Source organism: Thalassophryne amazonica, chromosome 21 (genome assembly GCF_902500255.1).
Source record: "Thalassophryne amazonica chromosome 21, fThaAma1.1, whole genome shotgun sequence".
NCBI classification, from domain to species: Eukaryota; Metazoa; Chordata; class Actinopteri; order Batrachoidiformes; family Batrachoididae; genus Thalassophryne; species Thalassophryne amazonica.
The window spans coordinates 30,766,456-30,783,620 of record NC_047123.1 but is presented as its reverse complement, the minus strand read 5'-3'; the positions used below and the strand labels follow the sequence as shown (position 1 = coordinate 30,783,620).

The window sequence follows — 17,165 nt, the reverse complement described above, 5'->3', positions numbered from 1 at the left end:
AACCAGAGGTCAGATGCCTTGTCCCGGGTGCATGAAAATGAAGTCAAAACCGAGCTGTCGGATCCACCGGAACCCATCGTACCGGAGTCCGCTATCGTGGTCACCCTTACCTGGGACGTGGAGAAGATCGTCCGGGAGGCCCTGGCACGGAGCCCGGACCCCGGAACAGGGCCAAAGAACAAACTGTACGTCCCACCAGAGGCCAGGGCTGCCGTCCTGGACTTCTGTCACGGGTCCAAGCTCTCCTGCCACCCAGGGGTGCGAAGGACCGTGGCAGTGGTCCGGCAGCGCTTCTGGTGGGTGTCCCTGGAGGCTGACGTCCGGGCATACATCCAGGCCTGCACCACCTGCGCCAAGGGCAAGGCGGACCACCAAAAGGCACAGGGACTCCTTCAGCCGCTTCCTGTGCCTCATCGCCCCTGGTCCCACATTGGTCTGGATTTCGTCACGGGCCTCCCGCCGTCCTGGGGGCACACCACCATCCTCACGATAGTGGACTGGTTCTCCAAGGCGGCCCACTTCGTGGCCCTCCCGAAGCTCCCGTCGGCCCAGGAGACAGCGGATCTCCTGGTCCACCATGTCGTACGTCTGCATGGGCTGGGGGCCACCGTGAGCCTCTCGTCTGGGTATCACCCACAGACCAACGGACAGGCAGAACGGGCTAACCAAGAGCTGGAGCAGGCCCTGCTCTGTACCACATCTGCACACCCGACGGCTTGGAGTGAACACCTGGCCTGGATCGAGTATGCGCATAACAGCCAAGTGTCCTCTGCCACCGGCCTCTCCCCATTCGAGGTGTGTCTGGGGTACCAGCCCCCTTTGTTTCCTGTGGTGGAGGGAGAGGTCGGTGTGCCCTTGGTCCAGGCCCACCTGCGGAGATGCCGTCGGGTGTGGCGCACCGCCCGTTCGGCCGGACGAGGGCGAAGACCCATGCAGACCGTCGACGGTCCCCAGCCCCCGCATATCAGCCCGGGCAGGAGGTGTGGCTATCTACAAGGGACATCCCCCTCCAGGTTGATTCCCCCAAACTCAAGGACCGGTATATTGGGCCCTACAAGATCCTCAAGGTCCTCAGTCCCGCCGCAGTGAGGCTCCAACTCCCGGCCTCACTGCAGATCCATCCGGTATTCCATGTGTCGAGACTAAAACCACATCACACCTCACCCCTCTGTACACCCGGTCCGGCGCCGCCTCCTGCCCGTATCATTGACGGGGAGCCGGCTTGGACAGTGCGCCGGCTCCTGAACGTCCGTCGAATGGGCTGGGGTTTCCAGTATTTGGTGGACTGGGAGGGGTATGGACCCGAAGAACGCTCCTGGGTGAAGAGGAGCTTCATCCTGGACCCGGCCCTCCTGGCCGATTTTTACCGTCGCCACCCGGACAAGCCTGGTCGGGCGCCAGGAGGCGCCCGTTGAGGGGGGGGGGGGTCCTGTTGTGTGGGCCGCCAGAAGAGGAAGTACTGCTGGCCCACCACCAGAGGGCGCCCTGTCTGAAGTGCGGGCTTCAGGCACGAGAGGGCGCTGCCACCTCACAAGAGCGGCCGGGTTGACAGCTGTCACTCATCGGCTATGACAGCTGTCACCAATCATCTGCGCCTCACCCCGAATAAAAGCAGGACGACACCTCCATGTCGCCGAGATATCGTTCTACCAAGGAGGTAACTTTCTCAGCCTGAGTATTCCTAACGTTGTTTTCAGTAAATACATTGTTGCAGCTGTCTTCCCGAAGAACCGGCGTATGCTGCGACTGCTTCGCTCTGCATTCCGCCAGATAAGTGATTAGACAGGAGCTGCAGGAGTGTGTGATTAGAGGTGGAGGTGGAATAACCACCATACTTGTTACGGGGTGTACACACACCCACACCTGACTGTTTTTGCTCTTCGCCAGCAGTACCAGATCTGACACGCGGAGACGGTGGCCACCTGGGGGACTTGGGACCTGGCGGCTCCAGTATCCTCCTGGTTCGGTGGCGGAGGAAATCGTGTGGTTCCGGTTCTTCTCCAGACGGACGTCTCCTATCGTCGAGCCTGCCCACACGACACCTTTATTAATTGACTGTGTATTCATTCTATAATCTGCTGTGTGTAGTTGTGGCATTCACAACAGTAAAGTGTTCAAATTTAACTTCTCCTATTGTCTGTTCATTTGCGCCCCCTTTTGTGGGTCCGTGTCACTACACTTTCACAACATTTTCTTGTACTTCTATTTGTTTTTGTTCTCATTCATCTTGTTGCATGCTCTTATTTTTGTTCTTCATGGTCATCTTCTTGATCTTTTTTTATGTTCTTGTACTTCCATTTGTTTTTGTTCTTGTTCGTCTTGTTCTATGCTCTTGATGATGAAGATGAAGAAGACAAAGAAGAATAAGAACAAGAACATGACATGAAGAACAAGAAAATACAACAAGAAGAACAAGAACAGGAACAAGAAAGAAAAGAACACAAGGAACAATGATGATTCTATCATTGAACAAAGTCAAAAATGGGGACAGTTTAAACAAAAATGTAACCCATTTACATTTACAGTTTTTCATTGATGTAAAGCTTTTAATTGGCCACATTTTTTAAATGTTCTACTTACTGTCTCAGAGGGAAAATATTGGCTCAAGTTAAAAAGATGCTTCTCAGATGTAAAAAACAAAAAGCAAAACAAAACCCAAAGACAAAATCAGTGCATGCAAGCAGACAAAACGTAAAACATGGAATCTTTTACACTACAACAGATTAAATGAATCAAATGAAATAAAAGCAAAAGAAACTATTGAACTGATCTAAATCTGGATGTGACTTGTCGGGTTTGGATTGTATCTGCAGCGACACACGATGCAGGCGCTGGAGCTGGATTGACATTTTAATATGTTCAAAAACATTTTTTTATTTCATCTCAGGAAAAAATACCGAATTGTCATGATTCTTTGTGTTCTTTTCATTCTTCCTGTTCTTGTTCTTCTTCGAGGTCTTCTTATTGTATTTTCTTGTTCTTCATGTTCTTGTTATTGTTGTTCTTCAGGCTCTTCTTTGCCTTGCTCTTCACGTTCCATTTGTTCTTCTTCTTGTATTTTGTTCTTCTTGATCCTCTTGTTCTTCTTCTTGATCTACTCCTTGTTGAATTTTCATGTACTTCTTCTTATTGTTGTTGTTGTTGTTCGTCTTGTTTATCTTGTTGTATGCTCTTATTTTTGTTCTTCATGGTCTTGTTCTTAATCTTCTTGTATTTTCTTGTACTTCTATTTGTTTTTGTTCTTGTTTGTCTTGTTACATGCTCTTATTTTTGTTTTTCATGGTCTTCTTGATCGTACTCTTGCATTTTCTTGTAGTTCTATTTGTTTTTGTTCTTGTTCATCTTGTATGCTCTTATTATTGTTCTTCATGGTCTTCGTCTTGATCTTGTATTTTCTTGTACTTCTATTTGTTTTTGTTCTTGATTATGTTGTTGTATGCTCTTATTATTGTTCTTCATGGTCTTCATCTTGATCTTGTATTTTCTTGTACTTCTATTTGTTTTTGTTCTTGTTTGTCTTGTTGCATGCTCTGATTTTTTTCTTCATTGTCTTCTTCTTGATCTTGTATTTTCTGTTGTGTGGGCTGCCAGAAGAGGAGGTACTGCTGGCCCACCACCAGAGGGCGCCCTGTCTGAAGTGCGGGCTTCAGGCACGAGAGGGCGCTGCCACCTCACAAGAGCGGCCGGGTTGACAGCTGTCACTCATCGGCTATGACAGCTGTCACCAATCATCTGCGCCTCACCCCGAATAAAAGCAGGACGACACCTCCACCACGTCGCCGAGATATCGTTCTACCAAGGAGGTAACTTTCTCAGCCTGAGTATTCCTAACGTTGTTTTCAGTAAATACATTGTTGCAGCTGTCTTCCCGAAGAACCGGCATATGCTGCGACTGCTTCGCTCTGCATTCCGCCAGATAAGTGATTAGACAGGAGCTGCACGAGTGTGTGATTAGAGGTGGAGGTGGAATAACCACCATACTTGTTACGGGGTGTACACACACCCACACCTGACTGTTTTTGCTCTTCGCCAGCAGTACCAGATCCGACACGCGGAGCCGGTGGCCACCTGGGAGACTCGGGACCTGACGGCTCCAGTATCCTCCTGGTTCGGTGGCGGAGGAAATCGTGTGGTTCCAGTTCTTCTCCAGACGGACGTCTCCTATCGTCGAGCCTGCCCACACGACACCTTTATTAATTGACTTTGTATTCATTCTATAATCTGCTGTGTGTAGTTGTGGCATTCACAACAGTAAAGTGTTCAAATTTGCACAACGTCCCGTCATGTACGCGTCTGATGCTAGTAAGGTAGCTTATGTGATTAATCTGCTTCGAGGAGAGGCACGCGCTTGGGCTACGGCACTTTGGGAGCAAAATTCACGGCTCCTTCATACGTACACTGGGTTTGTGAGGGAGTTTAAAACCGTGTTTGACCACCCTAACAGGGGAGAGACCGCTTCAACTGTGCTGCTGTCAATGAGACAGGGACGCCGGAGCGCAGCCGCTTATGCAGTCGACTTCCGCATTGCGGCTGCGAGGTCCGGCTGGAATAACGCTGCGCTCTGCGCCGCCTTCGTAAACGGACTGTTGTCGGTCCTGAAGGAGCACCTGGTGGCCAAGGACGAACCATGGGAATTAGATGGGCTTATTGACCTCGTTATATGGTTAGACAATCGGTTGGAGGAACGCCGTCGGGAACGGGACGAGGGGTGTGGCCGGGCACGCGCCGTCCCTCTTCCTTCCGGGTCCAAAAAAGTTCCGCCCTTCCCACACTCCACGGCCTCTACGCTCCGTGTGGCTACAGCTCCCCCTGCTGATGAAGCTATGGACACGAGCAGGGCCACATTCAGACCACCGAATAGACAGAGGAGGCTTCCCCGCGGGGCGTGCTTTGTCTGCGGCTCAATTGAGCATCAAATGAGAGACTGCCCCGAATGGTTAAACACCAACGCCCGCCCCTAGAGACTGGGCTTAGGGTGGGCCAAGACATTCACGTGGGACACACACATATTTCCACACGACTCCCAGTTACAATCCTTAGCAGGAATTTAACCCTTCAGGCCCCAGCACTGGTAGACACAGGGTCAGAAGGGAATCTGCTAGACAGCAGATGGGCTAGGGAGGTAGGGGTCCCTCTGGTGGCGCTTCCTTCGCCATTGCAGGTGCGAGCACTGGATGGCACCCTACTCCCTTTAATCACACACAGGACACTACCAGTAACTCTGTTGGTGTCAGGGAATCATCGGGAGGAGATAGAGTTTTTTGTGACTCCCTCTACCTCCCGTGTGATTCTGGGGTTCCCATGGATGTTAAAACACAATCCCCGGATTGATTGGCCATCCGGGGTGGTGGTTCAGTGGAGCGAGACCTGCCATCGGGTGTGTTTAGGATCCTCGGTTCCTCCCGGTTCCCAGGTTAAGAAGCAGGTCAAAGTCCCTCCCAATCTGTCGGCGGTGCCGGTTGAGTACCACGATCTTGCTGACGTTTTCAGCAAGGATCTGGCACTCACCCTTCCCCCGCACCGTCCGTACGATTGTGCCATCGATTTGATTCCAGGCGTAGAGTTCCCGTCCAGCAGGCTGTACAACCTCTCACGACCTGAGCGTGAATCGATGGAGACCTACATCCGGGACTCCTTAACTGCCGGGCTGATCCGGAACTCCACCTCCCCGATGGGAGCAGGTTTCTTTTTTGTGGGCAAGAAAGATGGCGGTCTTCGTCCATGCATTGGTTACCGGGGGCTGAACGGATCACGGTTCGCAACCGATACCCGTTGTCTTTGTTAGATTCGGTATTCACCCCCCTGCATGGAGCCAAAATATTCACAAAGCTGGATCTTAGAAACGCATATCACCTGGTTTGGGTCCGGAAGGGAGACGAGTGGAAGACGGCATTCAACACCCCGTTAGGTCATTTTGAGTACCTGGTCATGCCGTTCGGCCTCACTAACGCCCCCGCGACGTTCCAAGCTTTGGTAAATGACATCTTGCGGGACTTCCTGCACCGATTCGTCTTCATATATCTGGACGATATACTAATTTTTTCTCTGGACCCTGAGACTCATGTACGGCATGTACGTCAGGTCCTGCAGCGGTTGTTGGAGAACCGGCTGTTTGTGAAGGGCGAGAAGTGTGAGTTTCACTGCACCTCTTTGTCCTTCCTGGGGTTTATCATCTCCTCCAACTCCGTCGCCCCGGATCCGGCTAAGGTCGCGGCGGTGAGAGACTGGCCCCAACCTACGAGCCGTAGGAAGCTGCAACAGTTCCTCGGCTTAGCAAATTTTTACAGGAGGTTCATTAAGGGTTATAGTCAGGTAGTTAGCCCCCTGACAGCCCTGACCTCACCAAAGATTCCCTTCACCTGGTCGGATCGGTGCGATGCCGCGTTCAGGGAGTTGAAACAGCGCTTCTCGACTGCACCCGTCTTGGTGCAGCCCGATCCCAGTCGCCAGTTTGTGGTTGAAGTGGACGCCTCTGACTCAGGGATAGGAGCCGTGCTATCCCAGAGCGGAGAGACCGATAAGGTTCTTCACCCGTGTGCCTATTTTTCCCGCAGGTTGACCCCAGCAGAACGGAACTATGACGTGGGCAATCTAGAACTCCTAGCGGTGAAAGAGGCTCTTGAGGAGTGGAGACATCTGTTGGAGGGAGCGTCAGTGCCATTCACGGTTTTTACTGACCACCGGAACCTGGAGTATATCAGGACCGCCAGGCGGCTGAACCCCAGGTAAGCCCGCTGGTCACTGTTCTTCGGCCGTTTTGACTTCCGGATCACCTACCGCCCCGGGACCAAGAACCAGAGGTCAGATGCCTTGTCCCGGGTGCATGAAAATGAAGTCAAAACCGAGCTGTCGGATCCACCGGAACCCATCGTACCGGAGTCCGCTATCGTGGTCACCCTTACCTGGGACGTGGAGAAGATCGTCCGGGAGGCCCTGGCACGGAGCCCGGACCCCGGAACAGGGCCAAAGAACAAACTGTACGTCCCACCAGAGGCCAGGGCTGCCGTCCTGGACTTCTGTCACGGGTCCAAGCTCTCCTGCCACCCAGGGGTGCGAAGGACCGTGGCAGTGGTCCGGCAGCGCTTCTGGTGGGTGTCCCTGGAGGCTGACGTCCGGGCATACATCCAGGCCTGCACCACCTGCGCCAAGGGCAAGGCGGACCACCAAAAGGCACAGGGACTCCTTCAGCCGCTTCCTGTGCCTCATCGCCCCTGGTCCCACATTGGTCTGGATTTCGTCACGGGCCTCCCGCCGTCCTGGGGGCACACCACCATCCTCACGATAGTGGACTGGTTCTCCAAGGCGGCCCACTTCGTGGCCCTCCCGAAGCTCCCGTCGGCCCAGGAGACAGCGGATCTCCTGGTCCACCATGTCGTACGTCTGCATGGGCTGGGGGCCACCGTGAGCCTCTCGTCTGGGTATCACCCACAGACCAACGGACAGGCAGAACGGGCTAACCAAGAGCTGGAGCAGGCCCTGCTCTGTACCACATCTGCACACCCGACGGCTTGGAGTGAACACCTGGCCTGGATCGAGTATGCGCATAACAGCCAAGTGTCCTCTGCCACCGGCCTCTCCCCATTCGAGGTGTGTCTGGGGTACCAGCCCCCTTTGTTTCCTGTGGTGGAGGGAGAGGTCGGTGTGCCCTTGGTCCAGGCCCACCTGCGGAGATGCCGTCGGGTGTGGCGCACCGCCCGTTCGGCCGGACGAGGGCGAAGACCCATGCAGACCGTCGACGGTCCCCAGCCCCCGCATATCAGCCCGGGCAGGAGGTGTGGCTATCTACAAGGGACATCCCCCTCCAGGTTGATTCCCCCAAACTCAAGGACCGGTATATTGGGCCCTACAAGATCCTCAAGGTCCTCAGTCCCGCCGCAGTGAGGCTCCAACTCCCGGCCTCACTGCAGATCCATCCGGTATTCCATGTGTCGAGACTAAAACCACATCACACCTCACCCCTCTGTACACCCGGTCCGGCGCCGCCTCCTGCCCGTATCATTGACGGGGAGCCGGCTTGGACAGTGCGCCGGCTCCTGAACGTCCGTCGAATGGGCTGGGGTTTCCAGTATTTGGTGGACTGGGAGGGGTATGGACCCGAAGAACGCTCCTGGGTGAAGAGGAGCTTCATCCTGGACCCGGCCCTCCTGGCCGATTTTTACCGTCGCCACCCGGACAAGCCTGGTCGGGCGCCAGGAGGCGCCCGTTGAGGGGGGGGGGTCCTGTTGTGTGGGCCGCCAGAAGAGGAAGTACTGCTGGCCCACCACCAGAGGGCGCCCTGTCTGAAGTGCGGGCTTCAGGCACGAGAGGGCGCTGCCACCTCACAAGAGCGGCCGGGTTGACAGCTGTCACTCATCGGCTATGACAGCTGTCACCAATCATCTGCGCCTCACCCCGAATAAAAGCAGGACGACACCTCCATGTCGCCGAGATATCGTTCTACCAAGGAGGTAACTTTCTCAGCCTGAGTATTCCTAACGTTGTTTTCAGTAAATACATTGTTGCAGCTGTCTTCCCGAAGAACCGGCGTATGCTGCGACTGCTTCGCTCTGCATTCCGCCAGATAAGTGATTAGACAGGAGCTGCAGGAGTGTGTGATTAGAGGTGGAGGTGGAATAACCACCATACTTGTTACGGGGTGTACACACACCCACACCTGACTGTTTTTGCTCTTCGCCAGCAGTACCAGATCTGACACGCGGAGACGGTGGCCACCTGGGGGACTTGGGACCTGGCGGCTCCAGTATCCTCCTGGTTCGGTGGCGGAGGAAATCGTGTGGTTCCGGTTCTTCTCCAGACGGACGTCTCCTATCGTCGAGCCTGCCCACACGACACCTTTATTAATTGACTGTGTATTCATTCTATAATCTGCTGTGTGTAGTTGTGGCATTCACAACAGTAAAGTGTTCAAATTTAACTTCTCCTATTGTCTGTTCATTTGCGCCCCCTTTTGTGGGTCCGTGTCACTACACTTTCACAACATTTTCTTGTACTTCTATTTGTTTTTGTTCTCATTCATCTTGTTGCATGCTCTTATTTTTGTTCTTCATGGTCATCTTCTTGATCTTTTTTTATGTTCTTGTACTTCCATTTGTTTTTGTTCTTGTTCGTCTTGTTCTATGCTCTTGATGATGAAGATGAAGAAGACAAAGAAGAATAAGAACAAGAACATGACATGAAGAACAAGAAAATACAACAAGAAGAACAAGAACAGGAACAAGAAAGAAAAGAACACAAGGAACAATGATGATTCTATCATTGAACAAAGTCAAAAATGGGGACAGTTTAAACAAAAATGTAACCCATTTACATTTACAGTTTTTCATTGATGTAAAGCTTTTAATTGGCCACATTTTTTAAATGTTCTACTTACTGTCTCAGAGGGAAAATATTGGCTCAAGTTAAAAAGATGCTTCTCAGATGTAAAAAACAAAAAGCAAAACAAAACCCAAAGACAAAATCAGTGCATGCAAGCAGACAAAACGTAAAACATGGAATCTTTTACACTACAACAGATTAAATGAATCAAATGAAATAAAAGCAAAAGAAACTATTGAACTGATCTAAATCTGGATGTGACTTGTCGGGTTTGGATTGTATCTGCAGCGACACACGATGCAGGCGCTGGAGCTGGATTCTACGTGGAAGAACTGTAAATATGAACCTTCTTTTCTTTTTTCCTTCCCCCTGGCTGCGACCACCGTGTACGTGCACGTGTTCATCAGTGTGGTCTGCATCTATTGTCACTCAGTCAGGCCTACAGAGACTGTGCAATCACGAGAACAGAACCAAAACCATTCCGACTGAGGTGCTCAAACATTTCACAGGCTGCCACAGTAAACGTCACAGAATGATGTCTCAGCCTGTCACTCTTGTCCTTTCTGCGTTTCTTTGTGTTTCTCCAAGAATCTAGCATCAGGATGACTGAACGCCAGCGGGCCCAGTCTGCTGTATCTCAGCTCAAGCCCTTTGCTGGCATCCTACACCGCGTGTCACCGGGGTCGCGGCCAAGCGTGATAAACATGTAGTGGATTCAGACCATTAGTAGTGTCTCAAAAAGCCACGATGGCAGCATCATTAGCGGCCTCATGAAGACACTTTGAAGATTTACTTGCTGTGTGCACCCGATGCGGTTTTTCGTATCTCTGATCTCACAGCCACCGCTGATCGAGGACAATATGCTACTGTTCAGCCGAACCACAGCCGCTGTGCACGCGGAAAATAAAGAGCAAGGCTTTTTCTTTTTATAGAGGCGTCCAATAATATCCGCATTGCCATGTATGCCTCGAGGTCAGTGTATGTGTGTGTGTGTGTGTGTGTGTATTCGCTGCATGAAGTTTGGCTTTGCCTGTATGTGGCAATGATGGGAAAGCATTTGTTTCAAAAAACAGAAAAAAACAAAACAAAACATGAAATGTGTGGGTATGTGCGAGTGTCTCAAATGTACAATTCCTGTGTGGGTCATTGCGGTCAGGCTGGAATCGAGTGGGAAAGCACCGTATTATTGAGAATATCTCTGGAAAAACTCACATACAACCACAAATTGGTCCCTTGATGGGTTTTGTGTGTGTGTGTGTGTGTGTGTGTGTGTGTGTCCTGCAGGATTCAACCACTGTGACGCCAGTGACGCTAACTGTTGACCCCAAGGGTTACTTCCTTTATTGGACAGACCAGAACAAGGTAAGGCCAACCTTGATGCAATGATTTCACTGCTAAACCCTTAGAAGGTTCATATTGTACAAAATTAGTTTTTACGTACACTAGAATTGTGTCCAAACGTATGATTGGTACTCGATGTACCTTGTACAGTTATGTGATTTGGGCTTCAAGTGAAGTATCCTCCACGTTCCGCAATTCTACAAGACTCCTCTTGGACCTCCACTGCTCTGAGGCAAATTTAAGCTTGAAACAGGTTGTTTTCAACACGTTTTTGTTGTAGAGTGTATTGTTGTGTTGCGGTTTCAACAATGGGTAAGTACTCTGCTCTATTGGTGTTTATTTCTGTTATTTCCTACTTTGTTCTGCTGCAGCCTACAAACAAAGCAGTTCAACCCAACTTGAATGGCTTGGATCAAATGCTGGTGGATGCGTTTTTACGCTAGCGTTTCTCTATTCTTGTAGAAAGCAATATCTTACTGATAAGTCATAATCATACCAGCGGTGACATCCTTCAACAAAAACAGGTTCGGTGCTTGTATGAAGTGAAGCACCAAACTGCTTGTGAGCTAATAATCAATAAAACCGAATAAAATGTAGTTTATTGTTCTTGCAGAGAATTTGTCTGCACACTTATAACTAATAAGCGTTACAGCTCTGTTGACTTGTTGCAAGCACATCCAGTCAAATGCAGACAGATCTTGTGTGTTTTGGGGTTACCCCAAGCGCAACACATTGCATGGTGCAGTGCAAGCATCATTGCTAGGTGCTAACAGACCATGCACTTTTCACACCCAATACCCATCTATATCCCCAGTTGGACAATGGCACCAACCTTGGGTGGGGAATAGACCTGTTCAAACTGTTAAATGTTACAAAATCTTTTGGGCCACATGTTGTTCTTGTTCCACTAATAAAATAAAAGATCTATGCCAAATTTTATTGTAATTGGACATTGTTTAGGGGTTCCCCACAAAGCAACAATTTTCCCCAAACGAGCAAAAAGTGGAGACGACTTCCAGCAATGTTCTTCTCTGGGTGACCAGTCAACCACCACTTATTGCAATTAGAATCCATCACATGTACCTGTAAAAGAAAAATAATGGTATCAGAGTCTCCTCCTGTTCGGGTGACGTTGCCTTGCCAGCGGAGGGGGAGAGGAACATGTCACTCTGGGGGACCTCTAAATCTTATCTGATTGAGTTCAAATTTGGTCTGCAGCTATAAAACCCCAAGTGGAATAAAAACAACATGTGGGCCGAAGTCTCTCACAACTTTTATTTTTTCACTATATAACATGAACAGCCCTACCGGGGAAGTGACTTGTGTACAACTGGCGTCCGATCCAGAGGGAGTCGAAGATTCCTGTGCTTCATGCCATGGAATCCGTGGCTATGTAGGACTTATTGAGTTTGCCCTTTAGCAACTTAGTATGAGGGTTTATATTCTCAGAACACTAAAGGGGGTGAAATGCAATCTGGTTCACTCCATTTATCGACTTTTTTGAACCTTTAAAATCCAACTCCATACTGCGTTCGGGTCCAGATTTTGAGAGCTGGCAGGATACTGTTTATTTTTGCCTCTATCTCTATGTACTTGCAACAAGGCATTCTTATGGGATTTTTTTTTATTATTTTGTATTTTTCTGCCAGTGCAATAAAATTCACTGGCAGAAAAAAAAAAAAAAACAGACTAAGGATTACTGGTGGACGTTTTAGTGTATTACTTTCAATGGAATGGGCCCTGCAGCTGTGTTAATGCTGCTCATTATTTGAAATGACTACAGAAGAACGGGTGCCGTTCTTATTATTACTTTCACTTCCATAAAATGTTAATAATGTAATGTATGGCAGCTTGGAACACACTCTCACGTGTAGAGTCTGTCAAGTTCTCAGAAAAGCTCATGAAGTCAAAGATGAAATATTTTGCCTGCACTTGCAGTAGTACACGGACCTTTGGATAAAAGTGTCCACTGACTTGTTAAAACCCAGGTGACTGACAACCTTAATCTTTGTGGGAAAGCCCTAAAGTACGCTGGTATTTTGTTTGTATCTTCAGCGAAAGTGAAACCGCCGGCAGTTGTCTTTTTAGTCGCCGTGAATCGGAGCAGCTGTCAGCACAATATATTCGAGTGTGGATGTGCAGGCCCACTGTTAAAAACACAGAAAGGACAAAACATTCCTCAGCCATGAGCTGAGGTCAGCTGTCAGAGAACTGTCTTCAGCAGGATTTGAAGTCTGGTATCTCAGTCTGTCACGGGGCTCCAAGCTTGTAGTGCTGATGTATAACCACAGAAAAGGCATCGTTTGTCCACACATCTCACAATCACTCGAACGTTCTAGTTAAATGTGGATCGAGTGACTGATTCTGCCGTAAATACACTCCTGAAGTTTATGGTGTCCGTGGTAAGGACTCAGAATTCAAGTGGTGAGCCGACTGCTAAAGCGTGATGAGCAAACGTTGTCATCTCCGCCAAGAGGCAACCTCAACTGGTTAAAAGTAAAGCCAATGTTGGAATTCCCTTTGAGATGAAGGGACACCTTGGAACACATTATGGAATCAGGAGGTCCCCAGACGGATGCTGATATCTCTGCAGGAGAATGAAGTCCAAGTCTTTAACATCTTGGTGCTTTCTTACTGTGTGGTTCTGAGACTTCCAGTGACCTGAGGCAATGACTGGTTTCCTTTGCTACCAGGTCTCCTTGGAAGATCCTTGGGTACCACTGGAATGACTTTGAGTCTAAAGAAAGGTTACTTTGGCGACTCAAATAAGATACATAGCAAGGGAATGCCAGCTTTGACTTTTTGGCAATGTGACATTTTTCTGGGCATGATCCAACTTATCTTGAGGACCCCAGCAAGTGGAAAATGTCAAGGAGTTTCATCCATAGACTAGATTGGAAAAAAACCTCCATGATGTCACCCATAGGTTTTCTGAAGAGACCTGGAAGAGCCCTTTTGAAGATCAGAAAGTGTCATTGGTGCTTACTCTGTCTACAACCCTGGGTAATGATATAGAGTGTGGACAAGATCCTGTGTAACCAGGGTGAACCCTGAACATGCCCCATCTCAGAGTTAACAACTGGCTAAAGCCAACAGGCTAGCCTTGGTTCGAGTGTTTTATAACAACATATTTTTATGGACTGGGCGGTGGCTTGGGTGTGGGTATTAAAATTATTACTATTTCCAGTAACCGCGGATTAACTAGACCTAATGTCATCAAGCTATCAATAGCTGCTAATAGAGCTAACACTGCTAATGTACAAAATGAAATAAGATTAAAATTTCACTGGATGGAAATACTGGAGCACAGATGTCTTAGATGAGCTGCTAAGTCAATTAACCACACAACAAGCCATGTTATTACAGATATGTTAAATAAAACGCTCAGAAAGGACAGACAAGGTTGTTCACAACAACTAGGGCCCTCTCTGCTACCTGAGCTCTGAGAATGAGACAGAATTTGACACTCAACGTGACCATGCCTACAATAAAATATGTTAAAGTGATGAGTTATGAAAAAATTCACCCTGTTCTAGCTGTCATGAAAGGTAAAACTAGCTATAGACACCAAAACTGTTCTTTTTTTTTTTGTACCAGCATGTAAACATGTTGGACATTTTAACATGGGCTTCTATGGGAATCTGTACACGTTTGGAGCCAGACTTTAGTGGCCGTTCAAGGAACTGTATCTTTTTCATCTTCTGGGTAAGCCTCATTTCTGGTGGCTTGGGTTTCATCTGACTTTCAAAGGTTGGGGATGGACTGTTTGTCCGCCTGAGTGGTTCCCGTCCACGACACAAGGCAGTTCTGTAGTGTGGCGGATTCGTCCAATGCAGGCTCCCACATTTTCTTTCCCCACAAATTCTGCACGGCTGCCTGATTTCTTGTGCCACCCGTCTCAGATTTTGTCCAGACACCTTCAGCAGTGTATGTGTGTGGGGGGGGTGATCTTTAGCTATGTCTTTGTCAGTCATATGAAATGCCTTTCACTCATCTCCCATCTGTCCGTTTTAACTCGTGGATGCTTATGCCCTCTTGGACACCATAAATCAAGCTTTCCTCATTCCGGTTGTTAATCATCCTGGACTCTCTGACGGGTCAGGAGCTGTTGAGGAGAACAGACGGGTCTTTCATACTGACACACACGGACAATGAGGCTTTTTTCCCCTGTGAGTTTTCCGACTTAAGCCACTGAAAGACGAGTGTTGGAAAAGAGATGGAAATCTGAACTGCTTAACCTACAATGGTTTACCCGACACCTGTGAGAATATTCCACCATGTATTATCACTTCTCTCTCTCTCTCTCGCTCGTTATATCAGAAGCTTTGGTCCTTAGCGGTAACCAGGTTGTGGAACACAAGATTCAAGATCTTATCGGTCACCTCGCCATGCAGGTGACCTTCAGTGCAACCTTGATGGTGTGTACATAATGTTCCACTTCAGTATCATGTTATGTACATACAGCGTGTGTACAAATCTGCTACATTTGATAACAATGTTTTTTTTATTGTTTATTACATGTTCAGACTCCAAATAGCGAGCGACGGCGCACGTGTCTGTTCTATTTATGCAGCAGCAGTAGTCTGATGCAGACTAATTAAAAGCTGCCATTGATTTTATGTTGGTCTATGATGAGAGTATTACACTGCAGTTATGAGATGGCCGTGCTTCACCTCTGTGCGCCACACACACACACACACACACACACACACACACACACACACACACGCACATTTGTGAGTGTACTGTTACTCGTGTTAGGTAACGGTGAAACCTGCGCCTTATTAACTTGCTGTAGAAAGGAACAGTGTGTGTGTGTGTGTGTGTGTGTGTGTGTGTGTGTGTGTGTGTGTGTGTGTGTGTGTGTGTGTGTGTGTGTGTGTGTGTGTCTGTCCAAAGCCTGACAGTTCCCTTTAATCCGAAACCAAATTCCAGTCTTTAGCCCATTTAAGTGCATCACTCATCTCCACAAATACACTTTTGTCCACTAGACCCAGATAATGATCTGGATCCTGATCTTTAATCCTGTCACTCGTCTTTGGTCCTCATATTTTATTATGATCACTCATCTTTGATCATGATTATGAATTTAGATCCTGATTGCTAAATTGAGATCATGGTGTTTAATCCTGATTGCTAAACATTAATCCAGATTGTGCATCTTCATTTGAGATCTTTGATGTTGATCAGTCATCTTTGATCATGCTTCTGAACTAAGATCTGTGCTGAGTACTAAATCCAATCACTCTTCGCCCTTCCATGTCTATCACTTATCTTTGATCATGCTTTTTTAAATTAGATCCTCACCTTTGATCATAATAGCTGACTTCTATTACTGATCTGTCATAGTTAGTCCTGGTCTTTGAGGCTGTTCACTTGTCATCTCTTTATGAGCTTTGATCCTCATTTCTCAAGTTTGATTATGGTATCTGACCTTTAATCCTTAATGGTCATTACTAATCCTAATCTTTGATGTCTATCACTCATCTTTGATCATGATATTTGACCATGGATACTGTCTGGTCATAATTACTACTCATGTTTGATGCTGAGCACTCATCTCTGATCACATTTATGAACTTTGAGTCCGATTGTTGATTTTTTTTTTTATCCTGATTGCTGACCTTAACTTCTGATTGTGCATGATTGATTTTCGATCATTTTTTATCATGTTTCTGAACTTTGATCCTGAAGGCTGAATTTATTCTTAACTACGCATGATTAATCCTAATCTTTGATGCATGCTACTCATCCTGGTTGCTGAACATTAATCCTGATATCTGCATTTTAAGCCTGATTATGCATGAGTTATCATGTTCTTTGATCCACATTATTCATCTGTGATCATGTGTTTGATTATGATTGCTGAATTTCAGTCATGATTGCTGATTGGACTTATCCTGTAATTAGGATGGTGCACATCATCTGTGCTCTATATGAACCCATACCTCATTTTGTTGTGCCTGTTGGTTACAAAACAAGCTACAGTGCATCTGGAAAGTATTCATTTTTTCCACATTTTATGTTACAGCCTTATTCCAAAATGGATGAAATTCATTTTTCCCCCTCAAAATTCAACACACAATACCCCATAATGACAATGTGAAAAAAAGGTTTTTTTTTGTTTTTGTTTTTTTTGCAATTTTCAGAATATATATATATATGCTATATATATGGTCTTATCTCAAAGTTGTCAAATCCTGATGTTTCTGCTGAACTCCTGGCTGAAGGTGTCCTTCCCCACCAGTATGTGACACGCTTTCATACTTTACTGGATGTTACAAAAACAAGCTCTCTCCATAAACCATCCGCTAACCATTTTGGAAGAACAACAAGGAGAACATTACTTCAGATTGTCCCAGAAGTCCTATTTCGAAGCGCATCACTCCAGCTTCCATATTGTCTGCTGATACCATTCAGTCTCAGCATTCCCACTGGACATCTGTTTTAACTCTCATTCCCATGTAAACATACCCACCACATTCCAGAACAGCTTTGAATTCGATGTT

General features: G+C 47.8%; 1 protein-coding gene across 2 annotated transcripts in view; it reads left to right on the top strand.

The window, feature by feature from the left end:
- The window catches only part of LOC117503614 (1-phosphatidylinositol 4,5-bisphosphate phosphodiesterase beta-1-like), a 182,571-nt gene that overhangs the window by 12,755 nt on the left and 152,651 nt on the right, over window positions 1-17,165 (top strand). For both annotated transcript variants that reach the window (XR_004558591.1, XM_034162872.1), the window contains exon 2: window positions 10,600-10,677. Coding sequence is in view for 1 of the 2 variants with exons in the window: in XM_034162872.1 (XP_034018763.1) it covers window positions 10,600-10,677 (78 nt within the window). In the remaining variant the exon portion in view is untranslated. The remainder of the gene's footprint in view (window positions 1-10,599; window positions 10,678-17,165) is intronic.